The sequence below is a fragment of the Oculina patagonica genome, chromosome 4 (genome assembly GCF_052425735.1).
Source record: "Oculina patagonica isolate OP01 chromosome 4, crgOcupat, whole genome shotgun sequence".
Lineage (NCBI taxonomy): Eukaryota > Metazoa > Cnidaria > Anthozoa > Scleractinia > Oculinidae > Oculina > Oculina patagonica.
Window position 1 is genome coordinate 23,799,351 of NC_135761.1, and position 18,734 is coordinate 23,818,084.

The 18,734-nt window shown below is 36.6% G+C and overlaps 2 protein-coding genes across 2 annotated transcripts; one reads left to right on the forward strand and one right to left on the reverse strand.

Moving 5' to 3' along the window:
• Nucleotides 1–2,834: 2,834 nt before the first annotated feature.
• LOC144649887 (uncharacterized) lies at nt 2,835–17,409 on the forward strand. Its single transcript, XM_078509481.1, has 7 exons — nt 2,835–2,956; nt 5,565–6,294; nt 6,922–7,074; nt 7,519–7,629; nt 14,149–14,241; nt 15,354–15,471; nt 15,989–17,409. The coding sequence occupies exons 1-2, from the start codon at nt 2,835–2,837 to the stop codon at nt 5,854–5,856; spliced, it is 414 nt and encodes a 137-aa protein (XP_078365607.1). The 3' UTR covers nt 5,857–6,294; nt 6,922–7,074; nt 7,519–7,629; nt 14,149–14,241; nt 15,354–15,471; nt 15,989–17,409.
• On the reverse strand, nt 8,759–13,532 carry LOC144649886 (uncharacterized). Its single transcript, XM_078509480.1, has 4 exons — nt 13,393–13,532; nt 13,222–13,296; nt 9,831–9,989; nt 8,759–9,415 (listed from the first exon to the last, which is right to left on the reverse strand). Exons 1-4 carry the CDS (start codon nt 13,458–13,460, stop codon nt 9,094–9,096), a joined length of 624 nt encoding a protein of 207 aa, XP_078365606.1. The 5' UTR covers nt 13,461–13,532; the 3' UTR covers nt 8,759–9,093.
• Nucleotides 17,410–18,734: the final 1,325 nt, after the last annotated feature.

An 18,734-nucleotide genomic window follows, 5' to 3' on the forward strand; every position in this document is an offset into this window, starting at 1 on the left:
TGCTCTCGCAAAGAGAATAGAGAAGTGTTTACCAAAACTAATTAACTCCGATCAAACCGGTTTTGTCAAGGGAAGGTCAAAACATAAGACTTTTAAGCGATTTAATGGAGCATTTGGATGCGAAAAGGACCGCTGGTCTGCTCCTCTTTATAGACTTTGAAAAAGCTTTTGATAGCCTTGAATGGGATTTTGTTGCTAAAACTTTGAAAGTGTTTAATTTTGGCCCAAATGTTATCAGATGGATTTCAATCCTTTACAATGGTGCACAAAGTGCAATCATAAACGGAGGCTTTTTAACGAATTATTTCAATATATCAAGAGGGGTCCGCCAAGGCTGCCCTTTGAGTCCGTTTCTCTTTATCCTTGCTGTTGAACTGCTAGCTTTAAAAATACGCCAAGACTCAAACTGCAAAGGTATCTCTCTTTCAGACGAACAGGAGGTGAAGATTTCACTGTTTGCCGACGATACTACTTTAATAACAAAAAATGCTACATCTCTTAAACCATACTTAAATATTTTGGATTGTTTTGGAACTATTTCAGGACTGAAATTAAACAAGAAAAAAACGAAAGCAATGTGGATAGGCTCTATGAAAGACAGCAACCAGAAGATACTTGATTTTTAAGCCACAAAAGAACCTATTAAAATTCTTGGAGTCCACTTATCTTATAACACAAACAAATGTAGCGAAGGAAACTTTTATTCAAAGGTGAATAAAATGAAAATGAAATTAAATTTATGGCTCTCAAGAGATCTCACAATTTATGGCAAATCTTTTCTGGCGAAAGCTTTAGGTGTGTCACAGTTGGTGTATGCAGCATCTATGCTGACTGTTCCAGAAGCGGTCATTAAATCTGTTCAGGAGAATCTTTTCGCTTTTCTGTGGAAAAATAGGAAGGATAAAATAAAAAGACTTGTAATGTACCAACCAGTTGTATAGAAGGGGGAATTAACTTCGTCAACTTCAATATGTTAGTTAAATCTTTGCGCCTGGCCTGGATTGGTAGGCTCCTAGGAAATTCTTGTGATAAATGGAAGGCAATACCGAACTACTACTTCCGAAATTATGGTGGCCTTCCGCTTCTCCTCAAATGCAATTATAATGTGGCACTGTTAGATAAAGGTCTGCCCCTCTTCTTTCGAGAACTTCTTCATTACTTTCAAGAACTCAAGAACATAACCAACATTTCCCCAAATGGTGAATTTATTATCTGGAACAACAAGTCGATAACTATAGAAAATGCTACTTTATTTTGGAAATTATGGCTTCAACGTGGAGTTGTTTTTGTGCAGGATGTGTTAAATCCTAATGGCAATTTCTTATCTTACGAAGAGTTTAGTAATAAATTCAACATTACAACAAATTACATGTATTATTTCCAGCTTATTGCAGCCATCTCATCTCATCTTAAAAGGAAAGCTGCACAAACATTAATACCTTCACGCGATCTCTCATCAAACTCCGCTTTCATCTCCTCAACTGAAACCTCGATTAACCTAGCTGTAGCACGCTGCAAAAATTATTACCAACTAGTAACCAATCACAGTTTTATTATTCCAAGTGGTGTACAAAAGTGGCAGGAAAGATTTCCTGAAAATTTTACTAACTGGAGTGAAAAGTTCCAAGCAATATGTCGATCAACTAAAGATAACAAACTGCGTCAATTCGGTTTTCGTTTCTTGCATAGAATAACTGTTACGAAGAAAGAACTCAAACGTTACCACCTAGCCAACGACGACAAATGTACTTTTTGTTCTAGTTCGGACTCAATTGAACATACCTTTATTGACTGTAATGATTCTGCAATCTTTTATTCACAAATTTTATCTTGGTTTAATCATTGTCAAGATACTGCGATCATTTTATCCAATAAACAAATTGCTCTTCATGACATATCGCATCTGTCTGAAGGGCTTTCCAGTCCCATAAAGCGCAGATTAGACTTCCTCATCATCTTGGCCAAACAATATATCTATGCTTCTAAATGTCTTGAGAAAAAATTCTCTGTCAATGAATTCGTGAGTAAAGTCACTGTTCAATGGAAATTAAAAAACTGCTCTTATTTTCAAACAATGACTGAATAACTTTCTCCGGGTATCTTATTGCACAATTAATAAAAAATAGATAACTTTGCTCGCACTATAAAAAAAAAAAAAAAAAAAAAAAAAAAAAAAAAAAAAATAGGAATAATAACAAAGTTGTAATATGTTCAAATATTAATCTAATGCATAGCCCTCATTACTTTGTATATATTACATGACAAGTGTAAAATAAGTGTAAGTTATTTTATCTTAAGTTTTGTATGCAATTGGTCTGTAAGTAGCTGTATTGTTTACTTTTCTGTGATGTATTTTTTTTTGTGTGTGTGTGTGTTGCAATAATAATAATAATAATAATTATAATAATAATAATAATAAAAATAAAAAAAAACTGCTTCGTGGTTTTTGCTGCATTGAACCCTGCCTTTCAAGTCAAAGCGGATGGTTTATTATTAACCGGCCGATTTTAAGCTTCTCAAGCTTCTTGTTTATTGTCGTTTACAGATTCACTTGGTTATCTATTTGTGGCAAGCACAACTCTTGACCGCGCCCCACTTGTGCTGCAAAAGGATGTCCAGTGGGGGTAGGTGTCTGTCCTTGGAATTTTTGATGTAGGTTGCGTGCCACCCGGAGAAGACGTGAAAAGGAACAGAACAGAAAAAAATATCACGTCTTTAAATGAGTGCCTTGGTTTTGGAGCCGCTCCAAAGAAATCAAATTAAGCCAAATTTTCCGAGTAGGACTGGGAATGAAGTTTCTTTATTACCAGGCTTTCATCAACGTTCCATCCAAGATGGCGAATCGAAGCTGCAATGAAATTGTAATTCTGCAGAGAATTTCTGAGCTGTATAGTGTAGTGATGTTAAGATTAACAGCAACTCTGGGCAATGCGACTAAAGATCGATTGATCTCGAGGTATGTAACATGCAACGTTTAAAAACCATTATGTTCTGCACTCCTTAATTCTGAAAATATTAAACTGAATTTTATGCCTTCAGTTCCACAAACAGCAACTCAGAGACTCAAAGGATAGTGTAGAATGCAATGGAGTTAATCTATTTTATGTTTCTTGTTTATTTTACTTTCAATTAGACGCTGAAACACCACCGTTTACTGTCCCGGTGTCTTTGCAATCGTAACGTTATAACACGATTGTTATGCGTTTGTAATAAGATGCTTTTGTTTTGCTTGCAAATGTTGTAACATGATACTTTTGTTTTTCACGGCGACATCGATGGCAGTTGTATTTCACTTTAATTTAACTAAGTTGCGGTTTTTAATGCAGGCTCTCTATTCGGGAGCAAGGAGATTCACGTTGCGCCCGAGCTCTCGAAAGAAGGAGATTCACATTGCCCCCGAATAGAGGGCCTGCTCGCAGTCTACGGTTTTAACTGCTCAAAAGACGTTTCTCAAAAAGTAAAGAACAAAAAAAAAGTTTTTTTAAAAGCAAGGTACAGCTAGGATATTTGTTTCCTTGTTATAAGGACTTGCAAGTTTTTGCATACTTAATTACGAAAGGGCTGTGAAGTGTGAAGTCTCAAAATCTAATTTATTTAATTTGTGGTTTTAACCTGGCTCCAAGGAGTCTGCAGGAAACCTCCCACAAACACGCGATACATGCAATGTTTCTGAGAATATAACGTAGACTAATCTGCACATGCGTTTTGTGCAAAGTACTTTGCTCTAGAAAGAAAAGTACCACAAGGAGAGCAAAGGCTTTTTAAACAAATATATACCTTTGAAAACTTCATATGAAAGTAACGTAGATTTGTTCCACGTTTTATCTTGGGGCGTCAGTCAGGTGCTCCCCACCCCCTACTCCCTTCACAAGGAATAATTAATAAATTGATGTTATTTAATTAATCGATGATCAAAGTTTACAACTTAGCGCGTTAGGGCAGGGCGCTCAAAAGCCCCAACAAAACCATCACAATAGTGCATTCTGCACTAAAAATAATTAACAAATAAAAAAGCCTTGGCGGTGCTTTGTTCTGTTATAAAGCATGCAAGGAAGTGACGAGAGCATGAAAGAAGTGTAGGTAAAACAGTAAAAGATGGCGAGAGCACTCATAAGCAGCGTACTTTATACTCTCATAAAGCACACTGTTTAAACCAATCAGAATGCGATAAGATTGTTACTTTATTATAACAACAATATCCCCCACCAGGGGGCAAGGAACTAAGATATTAATTTTTGTTGTTGTTGGGAAGGGATATAAAGGTCAGTAGAGTGAAAAAAAAAAACACAATACAACTCAAATTCCATTTGTGCATAACATGTACAAGCCGATATTATATCTGCCAACTTTTTCTGGGTCAAAGGCGTGATGGTATGTGTTTTTGGTGCCGACTGTAAAGCAGTATGTCACACTATCAGCATCTGTGTCATTTACAAGATAAAACTGCATGTTGTTCGCATACACCTTGTGCTTGTGTGAGTTCTTTGTATAAAATATATCACTGACCAAATAAAAGAAAACAGGCTCTAGGGACAAGATTGCTGGGACCTAGTTTTGCTCTTTTCTTTGCATTTTAAATGGATAAAGCTTAACCACTGCTATTGTATTACTGCTCAAAAACATCAATTCTGCTCGTTTTACAAAATAAATTACATTTAAAAGAAAGAAAAATTACTACAGTCGAGGCTCTCTTAACGGACACTCTTGTAAGCGGACAGCTCTACTTACGCCGCTTTGTTTGAAACCCCTCAATCCGGCCATACAAACTCTGTATTTTTAGTTTAATTTGTCGTAAGCGGACATTCCTGTAAGTGGCCCCAGACACTTTCAGAGATTACGACTTAAACTTTTTCTTTGTTTTCAAGCTCCCATAAGCGGACATCCCAAAGAAAATTCTACTAACAACCTCTGTATCTTGTTTTTATTAATCAACTTTACATCACCATTAGTCACAATGATTTTAAAGTAATTACAGTACCATAATTTATTTCAGTGCTTGTTTTGTCATCATCTACGTCTGTCTGGTTATTGTTAGCTGAGCAAGCTCCCTTACATGTAAGCGGTTGATTCATCCCCTTCACCTCTAGTGGCCACTTACCAGAACCATTCTCATAGGCGCAAAGGTCGAGTTACGGACACTTTTTTCGCGTCCTGAGGGTGTCCGCTTGAAAGCTTCAACTGTATAAAATTACACGTAAAAATTAAATAGAGAACTGGCTGCCTAGAATAACCATAAGTGGTAAGTGGAGCCAGACAACCAGGAATCAAGCAGATCACAATTGATTTTTTTTTACAAATTCAAATTTATACACATAGTAGCAGTCAAACTGATGATTGTGGGTATGACAGTTCGTTTATACACTATTGTGATTTGTTTTTAAAAAAATGTGCCTTACTTGAAACTTTTGCTTATTAACCCCCAAGGGTCTTATTATTACTGTGCATGAGAAGATTAAACCATAATAACCAAAAAAGGTTCACTTGTTCATTTTTGGAAAAGTATGTTGTGAATTTGTTCACAGGCATTGTCCGAGAAGTGATATCTGTATTCATTTGATTTTCAGATGCCTAATTAACTGCAAACCTGAAGTCAGTCCATCTGTTAAACTGTCTATCAAATCACAATGCCACGGACCAAAATGCTCTAAGATATCTTCATACAAGTGGATACTCTACCAAGAATATCCATTCACCCCAGATACCACCAGTTATATTATTTGGCTGAAAAAAGAATTAGAACACATCACCGATACACCCCTCAATTCAGGAAGCATTGTTATCCAAAAGGACTCCTTTGAGGGTGGAAAAAACTACCGGCTGGCACACTTTTATAGTAACATGGTCAACCAGGAATGAGTGTCTATGGTATTTCTACTGCAATACTTCCAACAGGGGGAACATGTTCCATCACTCCGTCAAGCGGCATCTCACTGAAGACCAATTTTAACCTGAGATGTAGCAACTGGAAGAGTGATAGCACCCCCCCTGTCTTACAAGTTTCAGTATCAACTGGAGAATGGTCTAGACAACATTATTTAAAAAGGTTTGAACAGTACTGTTATCTCCTGGTTGCCGCCTGGAAACCGGTCAGAAAACTATACTGTAAAGTTTGTCATCACAGTGACTGATAAATGTGGTGCTTCTGTTTGTCTGTGCAGATTCAAGACTTCATCATCAAATTTTGGAAATACTCTTCACTTGCAGTGAAACAATGCTTTTCCAGACCTTTTGCAAAGCTCCTCCGTGTTAGGTTCAGCTCTTCAGGAAACAGAAACAGTTTCCCCTTGGTTACTGGTGAGTGAATACTGAGCATAAAGGTGGCGGGTGAGGGGGGGGGGGTGGGAGTTGGGCCAGGGGTGGTTGAGGAAGGAGTTTTCTGCAGATTGGATGACCAGCATTACACCTGTTTCACACTTTGATGAAACTTTGTATGATCCGGAGTGAACAAGTCATTATCTGGCAGACGTGCAAATAATGAGAGGTATATGATATTATTACTTGCATGACATTGTATGTTATTTGCATGAGGCTTTTTGAATGCCTCCACTTGAGTTCCCTGTAGTATGAAGCCCAATTTTCTTTTCCATTTGAGGCACAATTGCTGTTTTTGGCAATTTTTTTTAAAATACAAAATGTGCGTGTTGGCATTCCATGAGAATTAATTTGATTTGGTTGCTTGACAATACAAGGCTAAGGCTTTTCAAATGATTGTGCACAAGCCTGGAAGACAACCTAAAGAATACAACGATCACATTTTCTTGAAGACGAGACTGTCATTCTTTATAATTAAGAAATTGTCACACTTCAACACAAAGCATTATGACTGTTGTTAACTTAACCACATTGTGAGGTACAAGAATTTGTAAATCAAAGTTGTCAACATAAAGCCATTCTGTCACCGTCTCTCCTTTGATTTCATAGGCCTCCTCGTTATCTGCCATTAATAATATGACATCACTCTTATGGAAGACTGCCCAATTGAAAGATGTGGGGAACATACAGCTGGTCATCCAATCTGCAGAAAACTAGGGCTCATGGTTTACGCTTTTTGGGGGTCATTGATTCTTCAATCAGGTATATAGTAATAGACTAAATGAGCTGAGTAGTTACAAAAATGAAATTCTTTGACAGGTTGTACATGTAATATATTGAAGGAACAAGAAACAGAAAATAAAATACAAACAAGAAATTAAGTATATACATAAATGGTAATTTAAGATAGAAAGTAGAGAAAAAAGGAAAAGAAAGAAATGAAAAAAATGAAAAAAAACAGTACCAGTTAGTGACAGAAGCAAAATTTGCATTATAGGTTTAATAGGGACGAAGAGAAATTTTAATTTTTTGTTTTAAAAAACACTAAGCCAGCATTAGGTATAAAAACTTTAAAGAATTGTTAATGTTTATCATAGTAGTTTGCTTAAATATGTCTAGCTGAAGGAAAGCACCTCAACAGTTGTGAGGGTTCCATGTTCTTTTTATGTGAAGTGTAATTGGGGCTATTTATTTTTTTTTTCTCAGCACAACGTTTCCTTAAGATGTGAGTGCAAGGAACAACATCTTGCCAACTGGCTGTTTGCAGGCTGGTCAGTTAAGAGAGAACCTGTTTGACATCTGACGACATTTGAGCCAGTGAGTTACAATTTGTAGGATTTGTTCTTTAGGTCACTCACTCAGGTTACAGGCATTCTCCAGATTTGCTCCAAGATTGATATTAGTAAGATAGCTAGCAATGTATAGAGATCAAAATGTAAATGTTAAGTGGTAAGGCCAAATAACCTCATTTATACAGACTTACTGTGACTAGAGCCCTGGCGACAAAGACTGTTATTCTTGAAGCTCGGCATTCCGTACGAGATAGGAACGCTATAAACGAACACATTGTGCTACCAAACAAGAATTTTTAGAGTCATTAAGAATACTCTGGACACTATTGTTGCACTCAGAAAGTTCCTTCAAGGCGTGATTTAGTTTTATCACACATCGTCTACATATACTGAGCAGGATGCCGTTAGACATTTGCATTTTTTATCTTTGCTAAAGAAAGCAGCAGTTGTGGCCAAAACGTCCAGAACATTATATTTTTAGCCAGTGTCAACCCTTTTATTTCCTTTTACCAAAAAAAAAAAAAACCTGCCCGGCTACACTGTTGGGATACTTCAACCAATGAAATAAACCAAAACCGGTTGCATTGAAACAGTTAGTCCCAATAGAACAATGTGACGGCATAAACAAAAAGCGTTGTGAGAGAAGAAGAAGATAAAAGTAAACTGCATTCATGAGCCAAGAGTCAATTTCTCATTAAAGTCTGCTGCAATGGGGGCAGGAGGTACTTCTCGGAATTTTTGGCATGGGTGTCCCAATATCAGAGCAAAATATACAATTTTCCATACCCTATTTCAGACTTCTGACCTCTAAAACTCGTTCCTTCAAACATGTGGACTTTTCCATATCCTCTAGCAATACTTGTTCACATTTTATGACATCCAGTGTTTTTGTCTTTGTAATTTTTCTTTCTCTTTTTGAGATTTGACAATTACCCATTAACATTCAATAATATTTCAGTCATGTTGATCCATTTAAAAAGCGTTATCCTATTTCAGACCAAACAGCAAAATAAGTTGCCCTAGTTCAGGGTACAATGACTCGAAAATCACATCTATGCCAGGGTGGTAATACTTACATAGCTTATATAAAGGGGCACTTATTTGGGGAGGGGATTGCTCCCCTTCTGTTTGCTTAATTCAAAGTGACACAGAGATTGATGTTTACAAATAACATTTATTTTGTTCAAAACATTGCTTTCATAAGAGCCAAGTGTGGCTCCATTTTTTACGCATTGAAAGAAGCCATTCACCTCAATACTAGACAAAAACAATATCATAAAATGCCCACATACGTCCTTTGTGAGCTTTTATCTAATTTCAAGTCAACCAAGGCAATTTAAATAATATAGACATGGGAAGTCGTTCTTTTTTTGGAATACAGTGTCTTCGGGTTAATAAAAAATGGAACAGTGTTTGCTAGGCCAAACACATGAACAGAAACGTGACACAGTTTTAATTTTCTCGCACACAAAACAACACCTATTTTCATTTAAAGGAAAGTTTCCGTGATTGCAGCACTTTCTTCCCAATTTTCCGTCTCTGGGATGATGTTATCAAAGCTTAGTTCTTGAGAGGCCCAGTCTGCCCATACTTTCAACTCATTATCATCAAAGTCCCGGATGGGAAACAGGGGCGGCTGGGGCACCGCCTTATTCATGTCATTCTGTGAGCGCACTCGCCGAAGATTTTCCCGCCATTTTTTGGCGCTTTCCTTTGGATCACCACTCTGCACATCATTCCAAAAGAAATTTGTCTTCCTTTCCATGGCTTGCAGTTTTTCTTCTAGCGCCATTTTACGAATGCCACATTCACTGTGAAGAGAAATGACATAAGTTATTCAGAGAAGCTGTCTATGTACTTTGCACTGAAAAATATTGAGTCAGGACTTAAAAGTAATCTGCAAGTAGCCCATGGTGCGTTGAATGACTCGTGCCTTTGAAACTACTTATAAATCTGTTCATCTAACGATGATATGAAAATCATTTATTTACAATTGAAATTAAAGTTTGCAGACAGATATAAGCGGGGCCCATTGCCTCCTGATATAAGTTAAAATTAGAAAGCATTGTCATGTCTCGCTACCTTTCCATGTTTTTTTAGACTTACAAAGGCCAAAAAAATCTCTTTTCAGATTAAAATAAAAAGTTTAAAAGTAGAGGTGAAGCCTTATAGTGTAAATGCGACCTTTTTTTAAATCTTGGGTTTTTTGTTTGTCTTCATACTCACATGATCTCAGACATCAGCATTTGGCGCTTTTCTAAGGCTCGCCCCAGTCTACTCTCAGTGAGTTGTACTTGAGCCATCAGATGACTTCTGGTGTTTCTCGTCATCTCTTCTTTTTCTTCTGCAGCTCTTTGTCGCTGCTTACATTCCTCTACAGTGATTCTGTGTGGGAACATAAAACAGTTAACATGCAAACTTATAAAGTTATTTTGCAACACCATTTTTGTAAGACTTATGCGTGCGCAAAAATTGTGAATTAAGTTTGTGACATACTCTGTTTTCTAAATCTTTTTTTTTTTATTTTTTTTTTTATTGAGAACAACAAATTTTCTTACAATACTAACAATACTTACAATACCACAAATTACTTAAACAAAACTAACATTACTTACAATACTAACATTAACTACATTACTTACAGTTACTAACAGTACAAGAAAACATTGTTAACAATACTGACAATACCTTATATCCTAATAAAATACTGGTGTTACCTACCATATTAACATTACAAAACTTACAATACTATCTAATTTACAATACTGTATTTGCTTATTACTTATTTAAATCTACATATATATTTCTCTCTTTTTTTTTCTTTTCTTTTTCTTTTGTTTTTTGCTATGCTTTCAGTGATACTAACAATGCCTCATGCCACAATTACAGTGCAAAAAGGAAAAAAAAAAAAAAAAAAAAAAAAAAAAACAGCAGAAAAACTATGCATGTATACAAATAACAATGACGCTACAGCAACTACTTAGTAAAGGAAACAGTCGACTAGATTAAATTTTTCAAAAAAAAAAACTACATAATGGCTAGACGGATCTATAAATAAATTTCACATTTGAAAAAAAACTAAACCAACACTTGATTTACAGAAACTAGATTGGTGGATAATTCAAACGGATAAAACATGGAGATAATTTATAGGGAAAAATGTGTAGAGGAGATTAACAGAGAAACATCTTCCACTTGTTTGTGAAGGGGGTCAAACGATTACTATGCAAAGCTATTTGTTTTTCAATTTGAATAATGGAATTCAACTTACTCAAGAAAACAGACAAACAAGGAGGCGCTCCGCCTAATTTCCGGGAGTAAAGATGATATCTCGCAATTAGAAGCACAAGATCAACGGCTGTGTTAGTCGGGATTCTTAACAGCCCCATCAAATGGAGATCTGTGAGAACAAACTCAGTCCCAAAGCCCTTTTGAAAGAGAAATTGTTTAATATCTTCCCAAAAACATTGCGTTATGGGACAGTTCAAGAAAAGATGGATGATAGTCTCTGTTTGTTTTGCACAGAAGCAACATTTATTTGAAGGTATAAGATTGATTCTCTGCAGAAAATCATTCGTGGCAATCCTCCGATGTAAGAATTTAAAATGGAAGGTTCTTAATTTGGTGGACGCCGTACAATTAAAAGCAATTGTGTATGCTACTTTCCAGTCTACCTCACAGTCGTTCTGAACATGAAGGTCTCTCAGCCATTTTACTTGGCTTCCAATGGGTGGGATTTTTTCTCTCTTTAAAAGAGAGGTATACACAAAATGATCGATCTTACTCTTAGAGGTAAGATCAGCTAAAGATACTCCTTTCATAATGTTATTGTCTGGCGTCTGAGGATTATGTAGCTTCCTTATAAATGACCTTATAGCTGAAAGAACGGCAAATGATTCAAACCATTTTAGCTCGGGGAACTTAATCCTCAGCTCGTCGTACCTAAGCAGGGTGCCATTCTCGTCCAATAAGTGGGAAATTTTGCAAATTCCGTGGTTGAACCAATGTTTATGGAAAACGGGTCGGTCGTTTATTCGAATAAGAGAATTGTACCAGATGATCTGGTCACCAACATTTACATCAGTGATGTCAGTGACATCCGTAAAATGTAACTCTGCCCAGGCTTCCAGTACCTCTTGGACGAAGGGGTTACAGACCCCTAACGTGGGGATGTCGTCTTTGTGAAGATTGCAGGTGAAAATATCCCTTCCTCCATGCTTTTTAAGACTGTCCTCGAAAACAAATTTCCATTTCCCATCATTTGTCGGATCCAGGTATTTTTGGATCCAGGAGACTTTGAAAGATTGATTGAACTTGTTTATATCAATCATTTTTAGGCCGCCCTCCTTGTAATCTTTGGTTATAAATATCCTTTTAACCTTATCTCCTTTACCATCCCAGAGAAAATCGAAAAACATTTTATTGACTTTTTGTAATGCTTCTACGGAGGTGGTTAGCGGCGTTAAAATATAGACCAGTTGGGAAACCAGGAGACTTTTAATGATGGTAATTTTTCCGATTAAACTGAGCCTCCTAAACTGCCATGATTCAATTACACTTTCTATCTTTTTGATCCTTACCTCGTAATTGCAGCGGAGCATTGTCTTCCTGTCTGTTGCAAACCAAATTCCAAGTGCAAATACTTTTCCTTTCACCCAGGAAATTTCCGATTTGTTACATTTTATTGGTTCTCTTTCTTTTGCTGAACCCACCCATAGCACTTTTGTTTTCTCGTAATTCACCTTGAGCCCAGAGATTATATGAAATCCGTCCAAGACTGCAACTGCACGAAGAAATGAGCCCTCAGAACCGTCGAGTATTAAGGTTGTATCGTCGGCATATTGGCTTAGTTTGTGTTCTACTTCATTCGTTTCAAACCCCTTTATGTCTTTATCCCTTCTTATAAAATTGGCTAGTATCTCAGCTGCTATTATGAACAAGTATGGGGACATCGGGCAGCCTTGCCTGACCCCTCTACCTAAGATGAAATGCTCTGAGACCCAACCGTTGTTTTGGATGGCGCTGGAGACATCTTTGTAGAAAAGCCTGAACCAGTTCACCAGCGAGGGCCCGAAACCGAAGTGTATGAGAGCTCGTTCTATAAAAGACCACTCGATCGAATCAAACGCCTTTTCGAAGTCTACAAACATCAGGAGACCGGGTTTATTCGTATTATCCGCAAAGTTTATTATTCCATCAATTAGTAAAATATTTTCGGCGATGGAGCGTCCTTTTAGGAAGCCGCTCTGGTCATTGTCAATAATTTTTGGAAGTACACGTTTAATTCGATTTCCAATCGCCTTAGCTGCAATTTTGTAGTCACAATTCAGAAGAGTGATTGGCCTCCAATTTTTTAGGAGAATGGGGTTTTTTGTTTTTTTTTTCTTACTAGTTTGAAAAAACGGAAGAATAGTTAGATGTTTTCCCTCAGCGAGGGATAGGCCGGCTAAAACGCTTTGTGTGTATCTAGTGGCGCCCGCACAGGAAAGATATGCCACTGCGAGAAATGTCTCCTTCGCAGCCGTTTTTTGGGACATACTGCGAGAACTTATCAGAGAAATTTGAAACTAAAATGCGTATTCTTTGTGAGAAAAACAAGTTTAATCATCATTCTTACCTTGTATTTTGAATATCTTCTTCAATTATTCTGATCGCTTCTTGCATGATGCAAAGTTCATTTTCCATTTTCCTTCTGTGGATGAAACAAGAACTATCTGTCATCAGTAAAAACAGCAGCAAACAACTGAAAAAAAAAAAACACTAAACAAGCGTCTTTAACGATTCTAACCTGGACTTGACTTTTCTTTGACTGAAACCAAAACAGTTTAAACGTCTGAAGAATCGTAAAACACCCATACTGGCAAATTTTAGAGTAAAATATCAGGAGATAATCTAACGCGCAACTTGCACAGTGTTCCTCAACTGAATGTGTCTACGTACGTTGAGTGTCTATTGTGATGTTTTTAACACGACACGCGCGCGCTCGTGCTCGCGCAAGTGAAGGCGATTGATGTTTGCAAAGAAAAGTCAGTGGTGTTGTTGAAAAACAAATTGGGCCTTTTTTTGTCGCTGATTAAACAGCTGGAAAAAATAAATAAAAATAAATGTTAACCGCTATTTTCCTTCGTGTCTTGTCAAGAATAAGAGCAACCTCTGAGTATACTATTTACTTTTGTGCGCAAGTTAACGCATTACAGCGTGTATTTCAGTTTTTATTTTTATTTTTTTTTTTTTGCTTTTGGCGAAAATAAAATCGTTCCTTCTGGCTGAAAAAAAAAAGATATTCACTATAGAATATCCGTGCAAATGCCGGCCCAAGCCAGACTGAAATTGCAAAAGAAACTCTTTCTACCTAATTCTAATATTTAATTTTTTGGTTAGGGAAATTTGATTTTTATCAGGGAAAAGTCAAGAAATTATGAAAACTGATTTATGTGGCAACCATGTTTCAATGTAGTGCTGTTATAAATGTATGTATTGACTACTCGGGAATATGACATATTTTTCTATTTTTCTATTTTTTTTTTTTTTTTTTTTTTTTCAGTGTTATGGTGCGGCTCCATTTCAGCTGTGCCGATGAATGAAGAACGAGAATGACATTGCACCGAAGGGTGGAGTTCTCGATATTTCGAGAACTGTAAGTAAAGCTTTGTGGTTTTCAGGTCACGTGTTTCTATGAATTTCCTTCACGTGCAAAACCAAAAATATAAATTAGATGGTATCGAAGGTGCCAAGCGACCCGGAAGGGTGGAGGTACTTGACCTATGTTTAGGTATAGGGGTGCCGCTGGGGGTTTGAAACCCTGACCCTGGTTTATAGGACAATAAAAACTTAAAATACATACCCTGTGTAGGGCAACCCCCCCCCCCCTCCCCTATATTAAGACCCCATTTAGGACAAAGGACAACATAGACAACCATTTACGCTTTATTGTGACTGCGTTTCATACGCGATGTTCGACGCATTGAAATGCGAACACCGATCCAACCAAGCAAATAAAATAATGCTTTCCATTGAAGTGAAAGCGAAAACAATGTAAATACTCGACGACAGTCTTGCAGCCATACCATGTCTAGGACAGGTTCAGGCCCTGTTTAGGACTGAGGAGCTTGAAATTATATACCCTGTTCAGGGCCGGAGGAGTCAAAAACCATACCCTATCCAGCGGCACGTCCCCGCATAGGCCATATAGGGGAGTGCCCCCCGGGCCAAGTCACTTTTAAAGTATGTAAGCGTATTTACAAGTTGAAGGTGATTACAGAAACACTGAACACTGTGGAATGATGTATTTCGGAGTACTTGCGCTGCGTTCGCTTGAAAGATTTTGTTCGATGCATATGCCGCGCCTTTGATATTTGTGTTGTTGGAAGAATGTTGTTAATTCTCCGCCGCTTGGGAATGGCTTTGCTTTTGTATGTGCAATTCCCAAATGATGATGATCAGAACAAGAAGTCAACTTTCCATTTAAATCCTCGCAAAATGTTTCCTTTCCACTGTCAGATGCATTTCATTGTCGAAATGCATTCCTTTGCATCATTCATTTTTTCCTATTTCTTCTGCGAGCGCTTTCAAAATGCAAACTAATTACTCAGGTAAAGAAAATACATTCATGATGCTCTTTTCCCCTTTTCGTGATTCGCTGACTTTAAAAGCGTGTAGCGTGCAAGCAAAGTCCGTGCGCGCCAAATCTCTGACGTATTTGTCAGCGATTGGCTTGAGTTTCTAATCCATATTCATGACAAATTGTAGAATCTGCATCAAACCATGCTGTCCGTTGATGTGCGAAGACGCTTTGCTTATGAAGACGAGTTTGTACTCTTGAGAGCTTAAAGCTTGGAAAGAAGTCTTCACACTTATCAAACGACAGGTGAGTAATTGCTTTTGGAACGTATTACTTTAATTTTTGCCCAGAAAGTCAAAAACTACATAATGTTGCTGAACCGAGTCGACACGTGCGTTAACTGTTCGTTTTGAGCGTAACTTCAAGCTGAAATTCGACTAAGAAAGCAGTATGTTTTGTTTAGTTTACGAAATTTACGCTCGAGCATCAATTGATGCAGCGCAATATGTTAAGAAAAGTTACGAATTTATACGAAGCCCAGCAAACCTTCACAAAAAAACTTCGGCGAGAAAGACATCTGGTGTATAAGTTGAAAGCCGATAAGGCGTGGTAAATGATAAACGCGGCCATTTCCTAAGGCACAGAGGCCTTTTTATGGCACGACAATTGGCCAAGTTTTATTATTCGCTCACCGAAGGAACTTTATTTTAGAACTCTTTCAAATATAGCCCTTTTTTTACTGTGCGTTTCTTTGGCCTGTTCGAGTGAAAAGGTTTTAAATTTAAGTGTTTGCTAATCATTGGATCGATTATTCATTTTTCAGGAAAATTGGAAGAAAAGACTGAAAGGAAAGAAGGGCCTGGCCAAAAGGACAAACTGAGATCACTCAATCGGAAGGAAATACAGCAAAGATAAGAACTTTAAATTGCGAAATGATTTTAGTAAAAATGGTGGCTGAACAAACGTCTAGGTTTTAAAGAGAGCTTCACTCTCGGTGGTATAAGATCTGTAATACTGATTGCCTGTTTCAAAGGAAAAAGAAAATTGTCTGCATAATGCCATGAAAAAGACGACATCTTGGAAATTAATACAATATTCATCATATTATTAGTGATTTAATATGAATCAATTGAACTGAGTTGAGTTTGTTGAACATCAGCCACCATTCACAACTTAATTTATTTGATGTCGCAGCGAGGTGATTTTTTAAGGTGGCACTGCAAAACGAACGAGAGTATAGACAACTCTTGAAGTAGCACGAACAAAGAAAAAATAGTTTAAATTCCACATTTGTTTGCAGTTAATTTCCAAAACGTTCCATTTTTCAGCATGATAATTTTACTCGTTCTGTCGTACAGGAATTTCTATTTAATTTTGTAAGCAAAACACAGTCATCAACTAAAAACACGACTTTCGCGGAATACAATTATTGCTTAGTTGCTGATTTTAATACCAAATGTATTTGGAAATCTATTTTTATTTTAAAGTATACAGAAAGTGCCACCTTAAAAATAAAAGTTTGCTTCATCAACGGATTTAACAGTTGTAGTTGACAAGAGAACACGGGACTTTTAAATGTAAAGCGGGACAAATTCCTTCCAGCAAATCATTGAACATAAAATCATTTTGAATTTGTGCGCCATTTCACATTTTTTTAATTTTGGCTTACTTTGTTTAACAAAGCGTACGAAAAACGCATGTTCCTGTGTTCTCTTGTCATTTTGTAAGCTAAGTATGCAAAATCCTTATGTCTGGTTCGGAGCATGTTACGATGCAGTCTCAATTAGGTTGGGATTTACTGTTATACAGACCATAAAATCAAACTGTTTTAGAACATTTATTTATTTTTTCTTGTTTACTTTCATGTTATTAATAACAAAATCCGGCTATAGTTTTTTTGCTCTAATTGTCTTGCTCATCTAAAATTGTATCTCGCACGCTCTTGTTAAAGCGTTTTTACCTTTCGAAAACTGAGCCATTACAACGAACTCGTTATTTTTAGCGATAAAGAACAGCTTTGTTCAAATTTATTTTTGTGAACTGACAATCTTTAAAAATTGTTGTGTGAGTAATTTGTTCAAATTATTTTTGCCTGAATTCCATTCGAACAGTCTTTCATTTTAAGTATTCATAATTTTATCTGCCAAAAGCCCTCATCTCCTTTAATTGTCTTGCTCATTCTTCTGAACTTGTTATCAATTTTTTGCTGCGCCATACACAAGTCAATGCAAAGAACTTTTTCATTACTTCTTTTTCTTTTTTATTTTGTGCACGAAAAACGCTCCATTTTTTTATAACCCGTGATCAATTTTCGCAAGCTTTGTCTAACAAACACATTTTTGTTCAATTGTCTTGGCGTATACTTGATAAAAGTTGTTAACTTCTGTTGCGAGTACACAAGATGTTACTTGGTGTTGGTAACGATGAAATGTGTTTGAATGTTTGGAGAGATGTTATTCTTGTTGACGTAAATTTATACAAATCGAAAGAAGAAACTATTTCATTTCGGTTTCATAATCTTTTTCAGGTCTGTATAACCTCTATCTATTTTTTATTTGTTGCGTGATAGGCAAACATTCGTGTAAAGGGTGGGATTAAACTTAGAACAACGCTTCTGTTAATTCCTTGGACCAGACACTAGGTTTTGTTTAATATTTTTACATTGAAGACCTTTTCTGCCGGCACCCGATGTAACACAGGACAAGAATATATTTCTAACACTATAAAACCCGAACTTGGCTTGAATTTTAGCAAAAGAATTTAAAAACATGGAGTCGAGCAATTAAATTGTGATAATCTGCGGCTAAAACAGCGGTTGAATTTGCTCCATGAAATTTTTAACGGACTTAGTCTTTGCTTAAGTCACGCACTTTAAATATCGGATTTATTTTTTTATGTTTTCTCGTTAGTGCTTCACTCTTGTTTGTTATATGGAGCCAAACACAATTAATTTGTTTAACCTTTGGAAAAAAGTCTAATTTGCTCTAAAAACCTAGCTTTTGCTTATGCCTCAAAATTTATAACTTTTTTTTCTTGTGTAATTCCTCCTGTGTTACAAACGAATATTGACGGCTGGTAAAGGTCTTTTACGCAAGACAACATGGCAAGTTATAAGCTCTTTAAAGTTTTGGAAATGTAACCTGATTAAACAGATTTCGCGGCATCGTTACCGATTTCATTTCGATGGAATTGGTAGTGGCGCTGTGAAACGTTGTCTGTTTTCTCAGGTTATTGCTATTTTAAAAACAAGGCAAAGCAAAAACAGGAATCGATTTTTTTTTATAGTATTGAATAACTTGCCATGTTGCTTATCTTTATAGTTAACATGTATACACCATCTCGTGCAAAAAATTCGAAAAACTAAATCGTTCGGGAAGAAATAGTTTCAATTCAAACTCTGATTTTGGATAAAGACTTTACTAAAATATCGTATCAGTTTTTAAAAATCCGGAATGAACTTTGCGTTTCATTTTGATTTTTTTTTTTTGCACGAGATAGTGTTTACATAATTTTGGCGGGAAATCTCTTAGGGAAGCCATTTTGAATTTTTTGCCGAGAATGTTGCCAGG

Bases quoted from the DNA above. Each gene is read 5' to 3' on its own strand.
- LOC144649887 (XM_078509481.1), top strand. From the start codon at position 2,835: ATGGCGAATCGAAGCTGCAATGAAATTGTAATTCTGCAGAGAATTTCT. The intron at 2,957-5,564 runs GTATGTAACATG...TTTGATTTTCAG, and splicing joins AAAGATCGATTGATCTCGAG to ATGCCTAATTAACTGCAAAC.
- LOC144649886 (XM_078509480.1), bottom strand. From the start codon at position 13,460: ATGGGTGTTTTACGATTCTTCAGACGTTTAAACTGTTTTGGTTTCAGT. The intron at 9,990-13,221 runs GTAAGAATGATG...GTTCCCACACAG, and splicing joins GAAGATATTCAAAATACAAG to AATCACTGTAGAGGAATGTA. The intron at 9,416-9,830 runs GTGAGTATGAAG...TTCTCTTCACAG, and splicing joins ATGCTGATGTCTGAGATCAT to TGAATGTGGCATTCGTAAAA.